Consider the following 22,472-nt stretch of genomic DNA (forward strand, 5'->3'; position numbering starts at 1 on the left):
GCCCGACACGTCCCCAACACCAGACCCCCTGTCACAGGGACGCCGGACACAGCCCTAACACCAGACCCCGGCCACAGGGACGCCCGACACGTCCCCAACACCAGACCCCGGCCACAGGGACGCCCGACACATCCCTAACACCCGACCCCGGTCACAGGGACGCCCGACAGAGCCCTAACACCCCGACCCCGGTCACAGGGACGCCCAACACCCGACCCCGGTCACAGGGACGCCCAACACCCGACCCCGGTCACAGGGACGCCCAACACCAGACCCCGGCCACAGGGACGCCCGACACGTCCCCAACACCAGACCCCGGCCACAGGGACGCCCGACACATCCCTAACACCCGACCCCGGTCACAGGGACGCCCGACAGAGCCCTAACACCCGACCCCGGTCACAGGGACGCCCAACACCCGACCCCGGTCACAGGGACGCCCAACACCCGACCCCGGTCACAGGGACGCCCAACATCCGACCCCGGTCACAGGGACGCCCGACACATCCCTAACACCCGACCCCGGTCACAGGGACGCCGGAGACTCCGCACACCGGTTGGTAAATACCGCTTTCGGTCCCTCTCCCGGAACCAGGCCGGCACGCTCGGTGACTCAGCCCCTCCCCCCTGGCACGATCGGACCGGTGACTCAGCCCCTCCTCCTCCCCCCGGGGCTCGCGCACGATCTCGGCCTTTCACGACTGACGCCCCCGGAGAGGATAGAGACGCCCACGTGTGCGCCAAGCCGTGACCCCGCCCCGCCGCTGTGATTGGCAGAGCGGTAAGTGCGGGCGCTGTGATTGGCTGGCGGTCTCCGTACAGTAAGCCGTGTGCTCGCCGCGGACAGGACACCCGCCATCCCGCTGCCCGGAGCCGCATGGAGGACGGGAACCTGCTGCCGCTGGCCGGCCTGGCCACCGCCGCCACCACCGGGCTGACCGGGCTGCTGGTCTACAAGCTGCTGAGGAGGTGAGCGGGGGGGGACTTTGTTGTACGGTGGGGGAGGGGGAGTGACCCAGAGGGGAGGGGGGTGTGCTCCTGTCACCCGTATCTCCGGACACCCGAACACCAGCTCCCGGCACACCGGCTTCTGTCACCCCCTCACACCCGGCACACCGGCTCCTGTCACCCCCTCACACCGGGCTCCTGTCACCCCCTCACACCGGGCTCCTGTCACCCCCTCACACCGGGCTCCTGTCACCGCCGGCACACCGGCTCCTCACACCGGCTCCTGTCACCCCCGGCACACCGGCTCCTCACACCGGCTCCTGTCACCCCCGGCACACCGGCTCCTCACACCGGCTCCTCACACCGGCTCCTGTCACCCCCGGCACACCGGCTCCTGTCACCCCCGGCACACCGGCTCCTGACACACCCCTCACACCCGGCACACCGGCTCCTGACACACCCCTCACACCCGGCACACCGGCTCCTGACACACCCCTCACACCCACCGGCTCCTGACACCCCTCACACCCACCGGCTCCTGACACACCCCTCACACCCACCGGCTCCTGTCGCCCCCCCCCCCCCCCCCCCCCTCACACCCACCGGCTCCTGTCGCCCCCCCCCACACCCACCGGCTCTTGTCGCCCCCCCACACCCACCGGCTCCTGTCGCCCCCCCCTCACACCCACCGGCTCCTGTCGCCCCCCCCCTCACACCCACCGGCTCCTGTCGCCCCCCCTCACACCCACCGGCTCCTGTCGCCCCACACCCGGCACACTTGCTCCTGTCACCCCTCACACCGCCTCCTTGGTGGGGAGGATTGTGTTAAGGTCAAAAGATGTGTGTGTGTGTGTGTGTGGGGTTCCTCCTGTGTTATGGTCAGACTGTGGCGGGGGGGACACACACCTCCTGTGTTATGGTCAGACTGTGGCGGGGGGGACACACACCTCCTGTGTTATGGTCAGACTGTGGCGGGGGGGACACACACCTCCTGTGTTATGGTCAGACTGTGGCGGGGGGGACACACACCTCCTGTGTTATGGTCAGACTGTGGCGGGGGGGGACACACCTCCTGTGTTATGGTCAGACTGTGGCGGGGGGGACACACCTCCTGTGTTATGGTCAGACTGTGGCGGGGGGGGGGGGGGGGAAACACCTCCAGTGTTATGGTCAGACTGTGGCGGGGGGGGGGACGGGACACCTCCTGTGTTATGGTCAGACTGTGGCGGGGGACACACACCTCCTGTGTTATGGTCAGACTGTGGCGGGGGGGACACACACCTCCTGTGTTATGGTCAGACTGTGGCGGGGGGGACACACACCTCCTGTGTTATGGTCAGACTGTGGCGGGGGGGACACACACCTCCTGTGTTATGGTCAGACTGTGGCGGGGGGGACACACACCTCCTGTGTGATGGTCAGACTGTGGCGGGGGGGGACACACCTCCTGTGTTATGGTCAGACTGTGGCGGGGGGGGGGGGGGGGGGGGGGGGGAAACACCTCCAGTGTTATGGTCAGACTGTGGCGGGGGGGGGGGGACGGGACACCTCCTGTGTTATGGTCAGACTGTGGCGGGGGACACACACCTCCTGTGTTATGGTCAGACTGTGGCGGGGGACACACACCTCCTGTGTTATGGTCAGACTGTGGCGGGGGACACACACCTCCTGTGTTATGGTCAGACTGTGGCGGGGGGACACACACCTCCTGTGTTATGGTCAGACTGTGGCGGGGGACACACACCTCCTGTGTTATGGTCAGACTGTGGCGGGGGAACACCTCCTGTGTTATGGTCAGACTGTGGCGGGGTGGGGGGGAAACACCTCCTGTGTTATGGTCAGACTGTGGCGGGGTGGGGGGAAACACCTCCTGTGTTATGGTCAGACTGTGGCGGGGTGGGGGGAAACACCTCCTGTGTTATGGTCAGACTGTGGCGGGGGACACACACCTCCTGTGTTATGGTCAGACTGTGGCGGGGGACACACACCTCCTGTGTTATGGTCAGACTGTGGCGGGGGGACACACACCTCCTGTGTTATGGTCAGACTGTGGCGGGGGGGACACACACCTCCTGTGTTATGGTCAGACTGTGGCGGGGGGGACACACCTCCTGTGTTATGGTCAGACTGTGGCGGGGGAACACCTCCTGTGTTATGGTCAGACTGTGGCGGGGTGGGGGGGAAACACCTCCTGTGTTATGGTCAGACTGTGGCGGGGTGGGGGGGGAAACACCTCCTGTGTTATGGTCAGACTGTGGCGGGGTGGGGGGAAACACCTCCTGTGTTATGGTCAGACTGTGGCGGGGTGGGGGGAAACACCTCCTGTGTTATGGTCAGACTGTGGCGGGGGACACACACCTCCTGTGTTATGGTCAGACTGTGGCGGGGGAAACACCTCCTGTGTTATGGTCAGACTGTGGCGGGGGGGGGGGGGAAACACCTCCTGTGTTATGGTCAGACTGTGGCGGGGGGGGGGGGGGGGGGGAGAAACACCTCCTGTGTTATGGTCAGACTGTGGCTGGGGGGGGGAAACACCTCCTGTGTTATTGTCAGACTGTGGCTGGGGGGGGGGGGGGACACACACCTCCTGTTATATGGTCAGACTGTGGCGGGGGACATACACCTCCTGTGTTATGGTCAGACTGTGGCGGGGGGGACACACACCTCCTGTGTTGTGGTCAGACTGTGGCGGGGCGGGGGCACCTCCTGTGTTATGGTGAGAAGACGTTTGGGGTGTTCTGTGTGGATGTGTAATAATGGTCGGGAGGGTTTGCCCTCTGTGGGGAAGGTATAAGGGGCGTGTGTTACTCTTTGCTGTGGTCAGGGTAGGTATGTGCCGGGTCAGGGGTAGTATATGGTGGTTGGGGTTGTTCTGTCCTGTTCTATCAGAGTTATCAGAGGTAATTCGGTAAAAGCCCCCATACACTAGCGGGATCCTTTTCTCCTGCGATTCGCTACTTAACTGTATCTTTTACATGTGATTATCACATGTGATCTAACGTTATTAAACCTATTTCTCTATCGTCCTAGTGGATGCTGGGGTTCCTGAAAGGACCATGGGGAATAGCGGCTCCGCAGGAGACAGGGCACAAAAAGTAAAGCTTTTCCGATCAGGTGGTGTGCACTGGCTCCTCCCCCTATGACCCTCCTCCAGACTCCAGTTAGATTTTTGTGCCCGGCCGAGAAGGGTGCAATCTAGGTGGCTCTCCTAAAGAGCTGCTTAGAGAAAGTTTAGCTAGGTTTTTTTATGTTACAGTGATTCCTGCTGGCAACAGGATCACTGCAGCGAGGGACTGAGGGGAGAAGGAGTCAACTCACCTGCGTGCAGGATGGATTGGCTTCTTGGCTACTGGACATCAAGCTCCAGAGGGACGATCACAGGTACAGCCTGGATGGTCACCGGAGCCGCGCCGCCGGCCCCCTTGCAGATGCTGAAGACAGAAGAGGTCCAGAATCGGCGGCTGAAGACTCCTGCAGTCTTCTAAAGGTAGCGCACAGCACTGCAGCTGTGCGCCATTTTCCTCTCAGCACACTTCACACGGCAGTCACTGAGGGTGCAGGGCGCTGGGAGGGGGGCGCCCTGGGAGGCAAAATGAGTACCTATAAAGGCTAAAAATACCTCACATATAGCCCTAGAGGCTATATGGAGATATTTAACCCCTGCCTGATTTCTCAAAATAGCGGGAGACGAGCCCGCCGGAAAAGGGGCGGGGCCTATCTCCTCAGCACACGGCGCCATTTCCTCTCACAGCTCCGCTGGTCAGGACGGCTCCCAGGTCTCTCCCCTGCACTGCACTACAGAAACAGGGTAAAACAGAGAGGGGGGGCAAATTTATGGCGATATTTTTATATAACAAAGCAGCTATAGGGGAGCACTTATTATAAGGCTATCCCTGATATATATATAGCGCTTTTGGTGTGTGCTGGCAAACTCTCCCTCTGTCTCCCCAAAGGGCTAGTGGGTCCTGTCTTCATTAGGAGCATTCCCTGTGTGTCTGCTGTGTGTCGGTACGTGTGTGTCGACATGTATGAGGACGATATTGGTGTGGAGGCGGAGCAATTGCCAAATATGGGGATGTCACCTCCTAGGGGGTCGACACCAGAATGGATGCCTTTATTTATGGAACTACGGGATAGTGTCAACACGCTAAAGCAGTCGTTTGACGACATGAGACGGCCGGACAATCAATTAGTGCCTGTCCAGGCGACTCAAACACCGTCAGGGGCTGTGAAACGCCCTTTGCCTCAGTCGGTCGACACAGACCCAGACACAGGCGATGACTCCAGTGGTGACGGTGACGAATCAACCGTATTTTCCAGTAGGGCCACACGTTATATGATTTTGGCAATGAAGGAGGCGTTACATTTAGCTGATACTACAGGTACCACTAAACAGGGTATTATGTGGGGTATGAAAAAACTACCTATAGTTTTTCCTGAATCAGAAGAACTAAATGACGTGTGTAATGAAGCGTGGGTTACCCCTGATAAAAAGCTGATAATTTCAAAGAAATTATTGGCATTATACCCTTTCCCGCCAGAGGTTAGGGAGCGCTGGGAAACACCTCCTAGGGTGGACAAGGCGCTAACACGCTTATCTAAACAAGTGGCGTTACCCTCTCCTGAGACGGCCGCACTTAAAGATCCATCAGATAGGAGGATGGAAAATATCCAAAAAAGTATATACACACATGCAGGTGTTATACTACGACCAGCTGTAGCAACTGCCTGGATGGGCAGTGCGGGGGTAGTTTGGTCAGAGTCCCTGATTGAAAATATTGATACCCTGGACAGGGACAATATTGTACTGTCGTTAGAACAAATAAAGGATGCGTTTCTTTATATGCGTGATGCACAGAGGGATATATGCACACTGGCATCACGGGTAAGTGCTATGTCCATTTCGGCCAGAAGAGCTTTATGGACGCGACAGTGGACAGGCGATGCGGATTCAAAACGGCATATGGAAGTTTTGCCGTATAAGGGGGAGGAGTTATTTGGAGTCGGTCTATCAGATTTGGTGGCCACGGCTACAGCCGGGAAATCCACCTTTCTACCTCAAGTCACTCCCCAACAGAAAAAGGCACCGACTTTTCAACCGCAGCCCTTTCGTTCCTTTAAAAATAAGAGAGCAAAGGGCTATTCATATTTGCCACGAGGCAAAGGTCGAGGGAAGAGACAGCAACACGCAGCTCCTTCCCAGGATCAGAAGCCCTCCCCGGCTTCTACAAAAGCCTCAGCATGACGCTGGGGCTTCTCAAGCGGACTCGGGGACGGTGGGCGGTCGTCTCAAAAATTACAGCGCGCAGTGGGCTCACTCGCAAGTAGATCCCTGGATCCTGCAGATAATATCTCAGGGATACAGGTTGGAATTAGAGACAGATCCACCTCGCCGTTTCCTGAAGTCTGCTTTACCAGCGTCCCCCTCCGAAAGGGAGACGGTGTTGGAAGCCATTCACAAGCTGTACTCTCAGCAGGTGATAGTCAAGGTACCTCTTCTGCAACAAGGGAAGGGGTATTATTCCACTCTTTTTGTGGTACCGAAGCCGGATGGCTCGGTAAGGCCTATTCTAAATCTGAAGTCCTTGAACCTGTACATAAAGAAGTTCAAGTTCAAAATGGAGTCACTCAGAGCAGTGATAGCGAACCTGGAAGAGGGGGACTTTATGGTATCCTTGGACATCAAGGATGCGTATCTCCACGTTCCAATTTACCCCTCACACCAGGGGTACCTCAGGTTCGTTGTACAAAACTGTCACTATCAGTTTCAGACGCTGCCGTTCGGATTGTCCACGGCACCTCGGATCTTTACAAAGGTAATGGCCGAGATGATGATTCTTCTTCGAAGAAAAGGCGTATTAATTATCCCATACTTGGACGATCTCCTAATAAGGGCGAGGTCCAGAGAACAGCTAGAGATGGGATTAGCACTGTCTCAAGAAGTGCTAAAACAGCACGGGTGGATTCTGAATATTCCAAAATCCCAGTTAATGCCGACAACTCGTCTGCTGTTCCTAGGGATGATTCTGGACACGGTTCAGAAAAAGGTTTTTCTCCCGGAGGAAAAAGCCAAGGAGTTATCCGAGCTTGTCAGGAACCTCCTAAAACCAGGAAAGGTGTCTGTACATCAATGCACAAGAGTCCTGGGAAAAATGGTGGCTTCTTACGAAGCGATTCCATTCGGCAGATTCCACGCAAGAATTTTCCAAAGGGATCTGTTGGACAAATGGTCAGGGTCGCATCTTCAGATGCACCTACGGATAACCCTGTCTCCAAGGACAAGGGTGTCTCTTCTGTGGTGGTTGCAGAGTGCTCATCTATTGGAGGGCCGCAGATTCGGCATACAGGATTGGATCCTGGTGACCACGGACGCCAGCCTGAGAGGCTGGGGAGCAGTCACACAAGGAAGAAACTTCCAGGGAGTATGGACGAGCCTGGAAACGTCTCTTCACATAAACATTCTGGAACTAAGAGCAATATACAATGCTCTAAACCAGGCAGAACCTCTGCTTCAGGGAAAACCGGTATTGATCCAGTCGGACAACATCACGGCAGTCGCCCATGTGAACAGACAGGGCGGCACAAGAAGCAGGAGGGCAATGGCAGAAGCTGCAAGGATTCTTCGCTGGGCAGAGAATCATGTGATAGCACTGTCAGCAGTGTTCATCCCGGGAGTGGACAACTGGGAAGCAGACTTCCTCAGCAGACACGATCTTCACCCGGGAGAGTGGGGACTTCATCCAGAAGTCTTCCACATGCTGGTAACCCGTTGGGAAAGACCAATGGTGGACATGATGGCGTCTCGCCTCAACAAAAAACTGGACAGGTATTGCGCCAGGTCAAGAGATCCGCAGGCAATAGCTGTGGACGCGCTGGTAACGCCTTGGGTGTACCAGTCGGTGTATGTGTTTCCTCCTCTGCCTCTCATACCAAAAGTATTGAGAATTATACGGCAAAGAGGCGTAAGAACGATACTAGTGGTTCCGGATTGGCCAAGGAGGACTTGGTACCCGGAACTTCAAGAGATGATCACGGAAGATCCGTGGCCTCTACCTCTAAGGAGGGACTTGCTTCAGCAGGGTCCCTGTCTGTTTCAAGACTTACCGCGGCTGCGTTTGACGGCATGGCGGTTGAACGCCGGATCCTAAAGGAAAAAGGCATGCCGGAAGAAGTCATTCCTACTTTGATTAAAGCAAGGAAGGAAGGAACCGTGCAATATTATCACCGAATTTGGCGAAAATATGTTGCGTGGTGCGAAGATCGGAGTGCTCCGACGGAGGAATTTCAACTGGGTCGATTCCTACATTTCCTGCAATCAGGATTGTCAATGGGTCTCAAATTGGGATCTATTAAGGTTCAAATTTCGGCCCTGTCGATTTTCTTTCAAAAAGAATTGGCTTCAGTCCCTGAAGTCCAGACCTTTGTTAAGGGAGTGCTGCATATACAGCCTCCTGTGGTGCCTCCAGTGGCACCGTGGGATCTAAATGTGGTTTTGGACTTCCTAAAATCTCATTGGTTTGAACCACTAAAAAAGGTGGATTTGAAATATCTCACATGGAAAGTAACCATGCTTCTAGCCCTGGCTTCGGCCAGGAGAGTGTCAGAACTGGCAGCTTTATCTTACAAAAGCCCATATCTGATTTTCCATTCGGACAGGGCAGAACTGCGGACTCGTCCGCATTTTCTCCCTAAGGTGGTGTCAGCATTTCATCTGAACCAGCCTATTGTAGTGCCTGCGGCTACAAGTGACTTGGAGGACTCCAAGTTACTGGACGTTGTCAGAGCATTAAAAATATATATTGCAAGGACAGCTGGAGTCAGAAAATCTGACTCGTTGTTTATATTGTATGCACCCAACAAGATGGGTGCTCCTGCGTCTAAACAGACGATTGCTCGTTGGATCTGTAGCACAATCCAACTTGCACATTCTGTGGCAGGCCTGCCACAGCCTAAATCTGTAAAGGCCCATTCCACAAGGAAGGTGGGCTCATCTTGGGCGGCTGCCCGAGGGGTCTCGGCATTACAACTTTGCCGAGCAGCTACGTGGTCAGGGGAGAACACGTTTGTAAAATTTTACAAATTTGATACTCTGGCTAAGGAGGACCTGGAGTTCTCTCATTCGGTGCTGCAGAGTCATCCGCACTCTCCCGCCCGTTTGGGAGCTTTGGTATAATCCCCATGGTCCTTTCAGGAACCCCAGCATCCACTAGGACGATAGAGAAAATAAGATTTTACTTACCGATAAATCTATTTCTCGGAGTCCGTAGTGGATGCTGGGCGCCCATCCCAAGTGCGGATTATCTGCATAAATTGTACATAGTTATTGTTAACTAATTCGGGTTATTGTTGAAGGAAGCCATCTTTCAGAGGCTCCGCTGTTATCATACTGTTAACTGGGTTTAGATCACAGGTTGTACGGTGTGATTGGTGTGGCTGGTATGAGTCTTACCCGGGATTCAAAATCCTCCCTTATTGTGTACGCTCGTCCGGGCACAGTACCTAACTGGAGTCTGGAGGAGGGTCATAGGGGGAGGAGCCAGTGCACACCACCTGATCGGAAAAGCTTTACTTTTTGTGCCCTGTCTCCTGCGGAGCCGCTATTCCCCATGGTCCTTTCAGGAACCCCAGCATCCACTACGGACTCCGAGAAATAGATTTATCGGTAAGTAAAATCTTATTTTCTGTGCACTTGAGATAAATATAATGGTCAGCCCGTGTGATCTGCGAGGTGCGTTCCCGTGTGCCTCGCAATCGCACGAAAAGGACATGCGATGTGACACTTTTCATGCAATTCGTCACAATCGCATAAAGAGCCCGTATGGCACTAGTGTATGGGCACCGTAACTCTCCTGCGCTCACATCCGGTATAAGGTGGTGGTGACGGTAATAACAGCGCCTGTGCATACAGATGTGTGTTCTTGGCAGTGCAGACATTTGTGTTATGACGCTGAGTGCTCTGTTTATTGGCCAGCACGTGTGCGTAGAACACATTATGGCTATTGTGCGTCTGTGCAGACAGATGCGGCTGTTATGGTGTTACATGTGGCTAGTGTTATGTGTATGCTGACATGAGGATTTCCCATGTTATCAGAATATGTGACCGTTGTGTTGTCCTGTGTCCTGCAGAGGGTGATTTGTTGGTGCAGATCCTTCATGTGTCCTGTTATAGAGAAGTCCGTGGTTCCCTCCTGTGTATAATGCCAGTCGGCACCCTAATGTGGCAGCTCTTGGCATCTGCGTGGTGCCTGTCATTACGTACAGTTTGCAGCTGCTGTAGATCGGCGGCATGAGAGCTAGCTCGGGCTTAGGGAGCTTGTGACTGTGCCTCTTTGTTCCCTGCGTCTCCCCATTGTCCCATTAGCCATGCTGAGAACACGTGTTCACTACAACTGCTTGGCAAATTACATCTGCTATTAAAGAGCTATTACACGCTGATGTTGCCAGAATGAAATCCGTTTGTTGGGTACTAAAACGTGCTAGAAGGAGTCCTGGCGCTTGAGAGAGGACTTTTGCCTGAAATAGCCTGTCAGAAACTAGGAAACATATACCTGACAAGTTGTGAATGACTGACACTCCTTTTGCAGCATCTGTCGGCCATAACGGGTCCTTTTATTTTTTTTAAATGGGTTTATGTTTAGTTATTCACAATGGGGGTCATTCCAACCCAATCGCTCGCTGCAGTTTATCGCAGCACAGCGAATTGTTGGAACTGCACATGCGCCGGCTCCGCAGTGCGCCGGCGCATGCCAGCCGTCGTTGCCCAGCAATCGCCTCTGAGGCAGAGGCGGTCGCTGGGCGGGAGGGGGCTGGGCGGCGGCGTTAAGCCGCCGTTTAGGGGGTGTGGCCGGACAGTTGGCGGGCCGCGGCAGCTGCGTGACGTCACACGCAGCCGCTGCGACCCGGGGCAGCAAAGAGGTTCGCTCGGCCAACCGCAGGAGCTGCGCTGGCCGGGAGTAACTCCTGAGATGCAAAAGCATTGCCGCTGTGCGATGCTCTTGCATTTCTGCAGGGGGGCGGCGGCACCGACATGCGGGGCGGACTAGCCCTGTGCCGGGCGTACCCCCGCTTGTCTGAGTGCCAGATTGTAGCTGTTCTAAATTTAGCACAGCTACGATCAACTCGGAATGACCCCCAATATCTGTATCTGTCAGAAGGGCAGCAACATAATGTTTGTGATGCAGGAGGAGAGTGCAGGTAGAAGTCCTGTTTCAGCATCTGCAGTTTGTAGCAGACACACGCTGCACCGTCCTGCAGGTGACACAGGTGATAGCTCGGGTTGTATATATTTTGCTGATTTATGATCCGCATCTTGAGTCCTTTCCAGACTCGTAGCTTGTCCAGCAGTCTGCCGGGAGTATAGTGTCACATCCACTATTGTCTGGGTAGCACTGAAGCACTTGTCTATTTACTGAAGGGAAACCTAATGGGCAATGTGCACGGCACTGTACGAGAGAACATAGTGACCTGTACCTTCTGCAGCAGAATGTCGGCACACTACCGGTGAGATGCCGCCAGCTAGAGCTCCTTTAGTACCTACACAGCGAGAGCCGGAATATGTTTCATTACGAGATTCTGTTTGCAATTCGACTAAAGTTTGGGCCTGATTCACTCTCATTTGCTTATGTGAGAACGCACGCACTGAGCGATTGTCGGACTGCGCACGCACTGCAAACACCAAAATGTGATTGCTCTGCGTTTGCAGCCTAAGTGAAAAGCCATCGCAATTTGACAGGCAGCGACCGCCTGTGGTTGGCAACATGGCGTTTGTGGGGCGTGGTTGGGAAAACGCAGGCGGATCATGGCCGTTTTCAGGGAGTGTATCTGACACTATCTGCGATCGCTGCAATGACAAACATGGCGTCCGGTGCAGTTGCATTACTCTGAGTAGGAAGGGGTCAGCCGCAATTATTGATGGTACTCTGGTTTTGCGTATATATTGCAGTTCTGCTAATGCGTACGCAGATTTGCGATCACACCGGTGATATTACGCTTTATGGGCGGCTCTTCACATGCGATTTTTACCAGTAGCAGTTTTGTGACGATCGCTGTTTCAGCATCAATACTCCGTAGCGAGCTATAGTTAATTAGGGGTTTCGATATGAAAGAGTAAATAGAAAACGAAATCTGACCTTTGTGCTGTCCCAGCGTTTGATAATACAGTGTCTTATCTAAATTATCCTCCAGACATCGCCCCATGCGTGGGCTATTATAGCAGGGGTGTCCGGATGTGCAAGGCTTGTGCCTTTTTATATTGGTTTATAGAAACGGTCTCCCGGGCGTACTCCTATATGAGGAGCCACCACTTGCTTCCTTAATTTCTCTGACGTCCTAGTGGATGCTGGGACTCCGTAAGGACCATGGGGAATAGCGGCTCCGCAGGAGACAGGGCACAAAATAAAAGCTTAAGGATCAGGTGGTGTGCACTGGCTCCTCCCCCTATGACCCTCCTCCAAGCCTCAGTTAGATTTTTGTGCCCGAACGAGAAGGGTGCAGGCTAGGTGGCTCTCCTGAGCTGCTTAGAATAAAAGTTTAATTTAGGTTTTTTATTTTCAGTGAGTCCTGCTGGCAACAGGCTCACTGCATCGTGGGACTAAGGGGAGAAGAAACGGACTCACCTGAGTGCAGAGTGGATCGGGTTTCTTAGGCTACTGGACATTAGCTCCAGAGGGACGATCACAGGTTCAGCCTGGATGGGTCACCGGAGCCGCGCCGCCGTCCCCCTTACAGAGCCAGAAGAGACGAAGAGGTCCGGTGAAATCGGCGGCAGAAGACATCCTGTCTTCAGTCTAAGGTAGCGCACAGCACCGCAGCTGTGCGCCATTGCTCTCAGCACACTTCACACTCCGGTCACTGAGGGTGCAGGGCGCTGGGGGGGAGCGCCCTGAGACGCAATATAACAGTATATACCTTAGGTGGCAAGAAGAATACATCACATATAGCTCCTGGGCTATATGGATGTATTTTAACATAAGGACGTCGTGAAGGGGCGGAGCCTATCTCCTCAGCACACAAGCGCCATTTTCCCTCACAGCTCCGCTGGAAGGACGGCTCCCTGACTCTCCCCTGCAGTCCTGCTTCAGAATCAGGGTAAAAAAGAGAAGGGGGGGCATTTTTGGCAGCAAATAACGATAATAACAGCAGCTATAAGGGAATAACACTTATATAAGGTTATCCCTGTATATATATATATATATATATATATATATATATATATATATATATATATATATATATATATATATATATATATATATATATATATATATATATATATATATATATATATAGCTATAGCGCTGGGTGTGTGCTGGCAGACTCTCCCTCTGTCTCTCCAAAGGGCTAAGTGGGGTCCTGTCCTCTATCAGAGCATTCCCGGTGTGTGTGCTGTGTGTCGGTACGCGTGTGTCGACATGTATGAGGAGGAAAATGATGTGGAGGCGGAGCAGTTGCCTGTGTTGGTGATGTCACCCCCTAGGGAGTCGACACCTGACTGGATGATTGTATTTAAACAATTAAGTGATAATGTCAGCAATTTGCAAAAAACTGTTGACGACATGAGACAGCCGGCAAATCAATTAGTGCCTGTCCAGGCCTCTCAGACACCGTCAGGGGCGCTAAAACGCCCGTTACCTCAGTGGGTCGACACAGACCCTGACACAGATACTGAGTCTAGTGTCGACGGTGACGAGACAAACGTAATGTCCAGTAGGGCCACACGTTACATGATCACGGCAATGAAAGAGGCATTGAACCTTTCTGACACTACAAGTACCACAAAGAAGGGTATTATGTGGGGTGTGAAAAAACTACCAATAGTTTTTCCTGAGTCAGAGGAAATAAATGAGGTGTGTGATAAAGCGTGGGTTTCCCCCGATAAAAAACAGCTAATTTCTAAAAAATTATTAGCATTATATCCCTTCCCGCCAGAGGTTAGGGCGCGTTGGGAAACACCCCCTAGGGTAGATAAGGCGCTCACACGTTTATCTAAACAAGTAGCGTTACCGTCTCCTGATACGGCCACCCTCAAAGAACCAGCTGATAGAAGGCTGGAAAATATCCTAAAAAGTATATACACACATACTGGTGTTATACTGCGACCAGCAATCGCCTCAGCCTGGATGTGCAGTGCTGGAGTCGCATGGTCGGATTCCCTGACTGAGAATATTGATACCCTGGATAGGGACAATATTTTGTTAACTATAGAACATTTAAAGGATGCATTACTATATATGCGTGATGCACAGAGGGATATTTGCACCCTGGCATCAAGAGTAAGTGCTATGTCCATCTCTGCCAGAAGAGCGTTATGGACGCGACAGTGGTCAGGGGATGCGGATTCCAAACGGCACATGGAAGTATTGCCGTATAAAGGGGAGGAGTTATTTGGGGCTGGTCTATCCGACCTGGTGGCAACGGCTGGAAAATCCACCTTTTTACCCCAGGTCACTTCACATCAGCAGAAAAAGACACCGTCTTTTCAAACTCAGTCCTTTCGTTCCCATAAGTACAAGCGAGCAAAAGGCCACTCTTTTCTGCCCCGGGGCAGAGGAAGAGGAAAAAGACTGCACCATGCAGCCGCTTCCCAGGAGCAGAAGCCCTCCCCTGCTTCTGCCAAGTCTTCAGCATGACGCTGGGGCTTTACAAGCAGACTCAGATATGGTGGGGGCCCGTCTCAAGAATTTCAACGCGCAGTGGGCTCACTCGCAAGTGGATCCCTGGATTCTACAGGTAGTATCGCAGGGGTACAAACTGGAATTCGAGGCGTTTCCCCCTCGTCGGTTCCTGAAGTCTGCTTTACCAAAGTCTCCCTCCGACAGGGAGGCAGTTTTGGAAGCCATTCACAAGCTGTATTCCCAGCAGGTGATAATCAAGGTACCCCTCCTGCAACAAGGAAAGGGGTATTATTCCACGCTGTTTGTGGTACCGAAGCCGGACGGCTCGGTGAGACCAATTTTAAATCTGAAATCCTTGAACACTTACATAAAAAGGTTCAAATTCAAGATGGAGTCACTCAGAGCAGTGATAGCGAACCTGGAAGAAGGGGACTATATGGTGTCTCTGGACATCAAAGATGCTTATCTCCACGTCCCAATATACCCTTCTCACCAAGGGTACCTCAGGTTTGTAGTACAAAACTGTCATTATCAGTTTCAGACGCTGCCGTTTGGATTGTCCACGGCACCTCGGGTCTTTACCAAGGTAATGGCCGAAATGATGATTCTTCTACGAAGAAAAGGCATTTTAATTATCCCTTACTTGGACGATCTCCTGATAAGGGCAAGATCCAGGGAACAGTTAGAAGTCGGAGTAGCACTATCTCAGGTAGTGTTACGTCAGCACGGGTGGATTCTAAATATTCCAAAATCGCAGCTGATTCCAACGACACGTCTACTGTTCCTAGGAATGATTCTGGACACAGTCCAGAAGAAGGTGTTTCTCCCGGAGGAGAAGGCCAGGGAGTTATCCGAGCTAGTCAGGAACCTCCTAAAACCAGGCCAGGTCTCAGTGCATCAGTGCACGAGGGTCCTGGGAAAAATGGTGGCTTCTTACGAAGCGATTCCATTCGGAAGATTCCATGCAAGAACGTTTCAGTGGGATCTACTGGACAAATGGTCCGGATCGCATCTGCAGATGCATCAGCGGATAACCCTGTCGCCAAGGACAAGGGTATCTCTCCTGTGGTGGCTGCAGAGTGCTCATCTACTAGAGGGCCGCAGATTTGGCATTCAGGATTGGATCCTGGTAACCACGGATGCCAGCCTGAGAGGCTGGGGAGCAGTCACACAGGGAAGGAATTTCCAGGGCTTGTGGTCAAGCATGGAAACATCTCTTCATATAAACATTCTGGAACTAAGGGCCATTTACAATGCCCTAAGTCAAGCAAAACCTCTGCTTCAGGGTCAGGCGGTGTTGATCCAATCGGACAACATCACGTCAGTCGCCCACGTAAACAGACAGGGCGGCACGAGAAGCAGGAGGGCAATGGCAGAAGCTGCAAGGATTCTTCGCTGGGCGGAAAATCATGTGATAGCACTGTCAGCAGTGTTCATTCCGGGAGTGGACAACTGGGAAGCAGACTTCCTCAGCAGACACGACCTTCACCCGGGAGAGTGGGGACTTCACCCAGAAGTCTTCCACCTGATTGTAAACCGTTGGGAAAAACCAAAGGTGGACATGATGGCGTCACGTCTAAACAAAAAACTGGACAGATATTGCGCCAGGTCAAGGGACCCTCAGGCAATAGCAGTGGACGCTCTGGTAACGCTGTGGGTGTACCAGTCAGTGTATGTGTTCCCTCCTCTGCCTCTCATACCAAAAGTACTGAGAATCATAAGAAGGAGAGGAGTAAGAACTATACTCGTGGTTCCGGATTGGCCAAGAAGGACTTGGTACCCGGAACTTCAAGAGATGCTCACGGACGAACCGTGGCCTCTACCTCTAAGAAAGGACCTGCTACTGCAGGGGCCTTGTCTGTTCCAAGACTTACCGCGGCTGCGTTTGACGGCATGGCGGTTGAACGCCGGATCCTGAGGGAAAAAGGCATTCCAGAAGAAGTCATTCCTACTCTGGTCAAAGCCAGGAAGGACGTAACCGCAAAACATTATCACCGCATTTGGCGTAAATATGTTGCGTGGTGTGAGGCCAAGAGGGCCCCTACAGAGGAATTTCAACTGGGTCGTTTCCTTCATTTCCTGCAAACAGGACTGTCTATGGGCCTAAAATTAGGGTCCATTAAGGTTCAAATTTCGGCCCTGTCGATTTTCTTCCAGAAAGAACTGGCTTCAGTACCTGAAGTTCAGACATTTGTAAAAGGGGTGCTGCACATACAGCCTCCTTTTGTGCCTCCAGTGGCACCTTGGGATCTCAATGTGGTGAGTTTTCTAAAGTCACATTGGTTTGAACCACTTTCCACTGTGGACTTAAAATATCTCACATGGAAGGTGTCTATGCTGTTAGCCTTGGCTTCAGCCAGGCGTGTGTCAGAATTGGCGGCTTTATCATATAAAAGCCCTTACTTAATTTTTCATTCTGACAGGGCGGAATTGAGGACTCGTCCTCAATTTCTACCTAAGGTGGTTTCTGCATTTCACATGAACCAACCTATTGTGGTACCTGCGGCTACCAGGGACTTAGAGGACTCTAAGTTGCTTGACGTTGTCAGGGCCTTGAAAATATATGTTTCCAGGACGGCTGGAGTCAGAAAATCTGACTCGCTGTTTATCCTGTATGCACCCAACAAGCTGGGTGCTCCTGCTTCTAAGCAGACGATTGCTCGTTGGATTTGTAGTACAATTCAGCTTGCACATTCTGTGGCAGGATTGCCACAGCCAAAATCTGTAAAAGCCCATTCCACAAGGAAAGTGGGCTCATCTTGGGCGGCTGCCCGAGGGGTCTCGGCTTTACAACTTTGCCGAGCAGCTACTTGGTCAGGGGCAAACACGTTTGCTAAATTCTACAAATTTGATACCCTGGCTGAGGAGGACCTGGAGTTCTCTCATTCGGTGCTGCAGAGTCATCCGCACTCTCCCGCCCGTTTGGGAGCTTTGGTATAATCCCCATGGTCCTTACGGAGTCCCAGCATCCACTAGGACGTCAGAGAAAATAAGATTTTACTTACCGATAAATCTATTTCTCGTAGTCCGTAGTGGATGCTGGGCGCCCATCCCAAGTGCGGATTGTCTGCAATACTTGTATATAGTTATTGTTACAAAAAATCGGGTTATTATTGTTGTGAGCCATCTTTTCAGAGGCTCCGCTGTTATCATGCTGTTAACTGGGTTCAGATCACAGGTTGTACAGTGTGATTGGTGTGGCTGGTATGAGTCTTACCCGGGATTCAAAATCCTTCCTTATTGTGTACGCTCGTCCGGGCACAGTATCCTAACTGAGGCTTGGAGGAGGGTCATAGGGGGAGGAGCCAGTGCACACCACCTGATCCTAAAGCTTTTATTTTGTGCCCTGTCTCCTGCGGAGCCGCTATTCCCCATGGTCCTTACGGAGTCCCAGCATCCACTACGGACTACGAGAAATAGATTTATCGGTAAGTAAAATCTTATTTTTGCTTTTAAATGTTTGTAATGGGTTCAGTACGATATGATGGCAGTCAGAATACCGACAGGAAGTATGTTCCCCCCTTTCTGCAGCCTAACCCTAACCTCCCGCCGTTGGTGCCTAACCGTAACCCTCCCCCCCCCAGTGGTGACTAAACCTACCCCCGTCCCCGCAGCGCAGCCTAACACCCCCCCCCCCCTCCCCCAGGGTGGCTCCTAAACTTGTCCCGTCCTAACCCTAACCTGCCCGCTATACTTACGGTTGGGGTGCTGGCGTCCGTCTCCTGTATCTATCGGGATTCTGGCATCTGCCTTCTGACGGGTGTTGGGATTCCGCCGTCGGCAGTCCGACTGCCAGGATCCAGACAGCTGCCATCTTAACCGCATCCCTTTGTAATACCCCTTTTCCACTAACATTAAAGTCCCGGTTTATTGCACCTGAACCCGGGATTTCTGCCAGCGGAAACAACTCCACCCGGGTCCACTGATTCGGGAATTCTAACAGTCTAGCTTTGCAGAGTTGGTTCTGGGAAAGACCCGTGTCGCGGTGTAGTGTAGGCTGAGTTGATGGGACCCGTTTACTGCATAGGAAGAGCCGGCACCGCACACATGACTTGTTGCCCGAAAGGGGTCTCGGCCGTGTACAAAATCCCTGGTGCGACCCGGCATTTTGCTGTAAAAACGGTATTCATAATCTGTTGACTTTCTCTGCTGTCGTTAGAGCTTATTACGTTATTACCCCGCCAGTCTCTTCCATATAAGAGGAGTATCTGGAAGTAGAGGAACTTGTTACGCTGGGCATATAGACAGGCCCGAGCAGGTCATCTGTGCTGTCATGTTTTATGTGATCTTCTCATTATATCGCACGGCTGCAAATTCACAGAGCTTTAGTCTATAATACTCCTTCTGGAGTGGGGGATCTGTGCTGTCCGTACTCCTGGTTAGTTTTATAGCTTATAATATACATTTTATCACCATGCATAGGTGCTGCTATTATATGCATATTCAGTATATGAGCGTTCTACTTCCTACGCAGCTCCTTTCTACCCCGGATCACTAGGCCTGGAAGTGCGGCGTTCGTGGCTGTGACTGGCGTTGTGTTCTTGTACGCCGCACGGTGTATTTTATACGTGCTCTGTCTGACGCTTGTGTCCCGTTCTGCAGGAAACCCCCAGTGCATGTGAAAGTAAACTGCTGGTTCTGTGACCAGAACACGGTGGTGCCCTATGGAAATCGCAACTGCTGGGACTGCCCCTACTGTGAACAGTACAACGGCTTTCAGGAGGTAAGTGAGCGCAAGAGGGGGGTATTATCGGTACTCCGTGTATTTCATACGATGGATCATGGGTAGGGAATGTGCGGCTACTGTGGAACTACACATCCCAGCATATCACAGTTTTGCGGTCCAAGCCTGCATGGTTGAACTGATTTTTGAGTAATGTTTCTCTGCTTACCTATAGAATGGTGACTACAACAAGCCGATCCCGGCACAGCACAGTGAGCACCTCAACCACATGGTGTCCGGAAGCAGTATGATCGCCGAGGCGGCCAGACCCCAGCAGTGGGTGAACTGCCAGCTGCTGCTCTGTAAGAAGTGCAACAATAACCAGACCACCAAGATCAAGCAGCTAGCGTCTTTCTTACCCAGGGACGAGGTGAGTACAGAGGTGTACCAGGGGCTTATTGGGGCAGGGAAGCCTCTAGGATAAGGGGCGGAGGGTCCGGCTGTAATCCCCGCCTGCCCTGGATTGGGGTGGGGGGGGGGGGGGGTTTGCTGATCGCCCGCACTTGTGTGACTTTGTGCAGGACGTGCCTCGGCTCTGTGTGATCCCCCTCAGTATGCAGGGTGTACTAGCCAGGAATCCGGCATCTGCAGCATGAACCTGCAGACATGAGTAATCCAGGACATCTCTTGGTATGCGTTACAGGGGTGGTCTTCAGTATGCCGGCTGTCGGGATCCCGGCGCACAGTATACCGGCGCCGGAATCCCGACAGCCGGCATACCGACACTTATTCTCCCTCGTGGGGGTCCACGACCCCCCTGGAGGGAGAATAAAATAGCGCGCCGCCGTCCACGCAGCGTGGCGAGCGCAGCGAGCCCGCAAGGGACTCATTTGCTCTCGCCACACTGTCGGTATGCCGGCGGTCGGGCTCCCTGCGCCTGTATGCTGGTCGCCGGGAGCCCGACTGCCGGCATACCATACTACACCCGCGTTACAGCAGCAGCAGAGGAATGTAAAGCTGCGAAACCTTCTCCTTTCCTCTGGGGGTTTCCAGGCCATGAAATAGTGGTATATAATTCAGAGGAGACACGCAGATGCTGCACACAATGTTAATGTGGCTGGTTTTACTGAGGGGGGGAAAAAAGGTTAAAAATACTTCAGTAGAAGAAATAACAATTAGCTTTAAAACGCAAGGAGACCTGTGCAAGCAGCGCAGCAGTTCTCTGCCGGCGCCTCCCCTCCGCCTTCACGCTCCTCTCCAGTCTATGTATCAGACAGAACGTGGGAGACTGTGAGTGTTGGCTTATGCTGGGGATCCACTTGCCCCCAGATGTCCTATCTCACTGTTGTGTTTTCCAGTGTGTCTGTGCACACGCGCCATGAAACCGCCTCCTCGGTGGTCGTAGTGGAAAGTGGGTTATAAATAGACCCCAGGCATAGTTTTTTTTTTTAAAGTTTTATTTAACAAGTCTCCTGAATAGAACCTGGCTACAAGGACACGGCCCTGTGTTATCCCAGCTCCCTGTCTGCACTTCTGCATAGAGTGTCTAACCTTCCTGCTAATACATGACCACTTACCTGCCACGCAGCATCTGCGGTGTATAACCGCAATACCAGGGACGTGCGGTGAGCTAAATGGCTCAGGAGGCACTGGCTAACCCCAGAGCCAGGATTCCATGCAGTACATGAGCCGAAGGGTACATCTGGGCATTATACACAGGTGCAGCAGTATAAACTCCTGGAAATTTGGTGAGGTTTGATCAGAGATGTGCTGAAAAGATTAGCGCACCTGCCATAGACTTTTTACTCCAGAGTTTGGGCTATAAAAATTATTAGAAAAATGCAAAGAAGATATTTCAAACAAATTATCAGTATTTTTCATATACTTTATTCAGACAAAATTGTGGTTTAAACGCAAGTATGACCGGAAAGGTTCTGCCTCACCTGCCTCACCGTGCATCACTGGGCAATACAGAGAAGATGTGGAATGCAATCACTACATTGGTTTTCACTTCCCACGTGCAAACGTTTGTTCTTTACAGTTTCTGACTGCCCTATATGCCTAAGGCAGACTCTGCAAACCAATGGTTGGGCACTACAAGTCCCAGCAAACCCTGGTTTCTTGGAATGCCACAAATTACCTACTAATGGTGAATGAACGCTTTCCCCCCCCCCCCTCTTTGAAAATGAAACGCCTTTATTTTTAGTTGTTTCTTTGCTTTAGATATTGACGGTCATGTTTTTGTGTATTTTTGGTGCAATGTAGCCTGTCGTTTTAGTATATCAGAAATGGTTTCGTATCGCTCATGGTCGCTTGTAATTTTCTAGGATCGGTACGACGAGGAGATCGAGGTGTATAAACACCACCTGGAGCAGATGTACAAGATGTGCCGCCCGTGTCAGACGGCAGTAGAGTGTTATATCAAGCACCAGAACAGACAGCTGAGGGCCATTCTGCTAAACCATCAGCTCAAGCGGCGAGAGATGGACAAAGGCTACGTACAGGTGGGTACACTAGCTTGTATTGTACGACTGCGGTGGTACTGCTGGCTAAACGCCACTGACTGGCTGCTAATCTGCACCATGCATCTGTTACCTAGAGGACTGCAAGTAACACAGACTTCTGATAGGTAACGCAGTTATCTGCTTATAGCATGGAGCAGAGCATGCTGGGTAGATTTAGTGGACCATAGAACCTTCAATCGCATGAAGTGACAATTTATTTAAGAACAAAAATGTCCGACTGTATTTTGTGGCAATTTAGGACACTACTGTTTGTTTTTTATGTGCTGACTGTTCTTGTTATCAGTGTTGGTGGTCACACATCTATATGTTTGTAATGGCTTCTTCTGTGTCTTTTTAGAGTTTTGCAAGTTCCACATGCACTCGAGCTCCTGTCACCGTCATTGTCCTGCGCTGCCTCGCGTTCCTCTGCTGTGTGTTCCTTGTCTCAATGGTCTGGTTGGGTTCTTCCAACCTCTTCTCTCCTTCCATAAAAGCCTCTCCAAGTTCTGAAGCGCAACCCAGGAACCTGTCCCAGCCTGATGCCCCTACACAGTCCTCCCTCGTTGAGAAGGTCCTAGATGTTCTGCCAGAGCACACGCTGGAAAGCTTGAACGAAGCTTGGCGCCTTGGATGGGACCACCAGATGGCCTTGGCGTCCTTTGGACTCTTGGCTTGTGTCTTTGCCATGCTCTTAGCCGGTCGGATTAGGTCAGTTCCTGTCTGTATTGTAGTTTACATGAAAGC

General features: G+C 52.3%; 1 protein-coding gene across 2 annotated transcripts in view; it reads left to right on the top strand.

Annotated features, from left to right (window-relative positions):
* The first annotated feature begins 783 nt into the window (after positions 1-783).
* The window catches only part of TMEM201 (transmembrane protein 201), an 84,195-nt gene continuing 62,506 nt past the window's right edge, over positions 784-22,472 (top strand). Inside the window, exons 1-5 of one of the 2 annotated variants that reach the window (XR_010188716.1) lie at positions 784-969; positions 19,164-19,284; positions 19,460-19,654; positions 21,552-21,728; positions 22,087-22,436. Coding sequence is in view for 1 of the 2 variants with exons in the window: in XM_063943829.1 (XP_063799899.1) it covers positions 878-969; positions 19,164-19,284; positions 19,460-19,654; positions 21,552-21,728; positions 22,087-22,436 (935 nt within the window). In the remaining variant the exon portion in view is untranslated. The remainder of the gene's footprint in view (positions 970-19,163; positions 19,285-19,459; positions 19,655-21,551; positions 21,729-22,086; positions 22,437-22,472) is intronic. The other variant, XM_063943829.1, reaches the window with a different exon arrangement.

Source organism: Pseudophryne corroboree, chromosome 10 (genome assembly GCF_028390025.1).
Source record: "Pseudophryne corroboree isolate aPseCor3 chromosome 10, aPseCor3.hap2, whole genome shotgun sequence".
NCBI lineage: Eukaryota > Metazoa > Chordata > Amphibia > Anura > Myobatrachidae > Pseudophryne > Pseudophryne corroboree.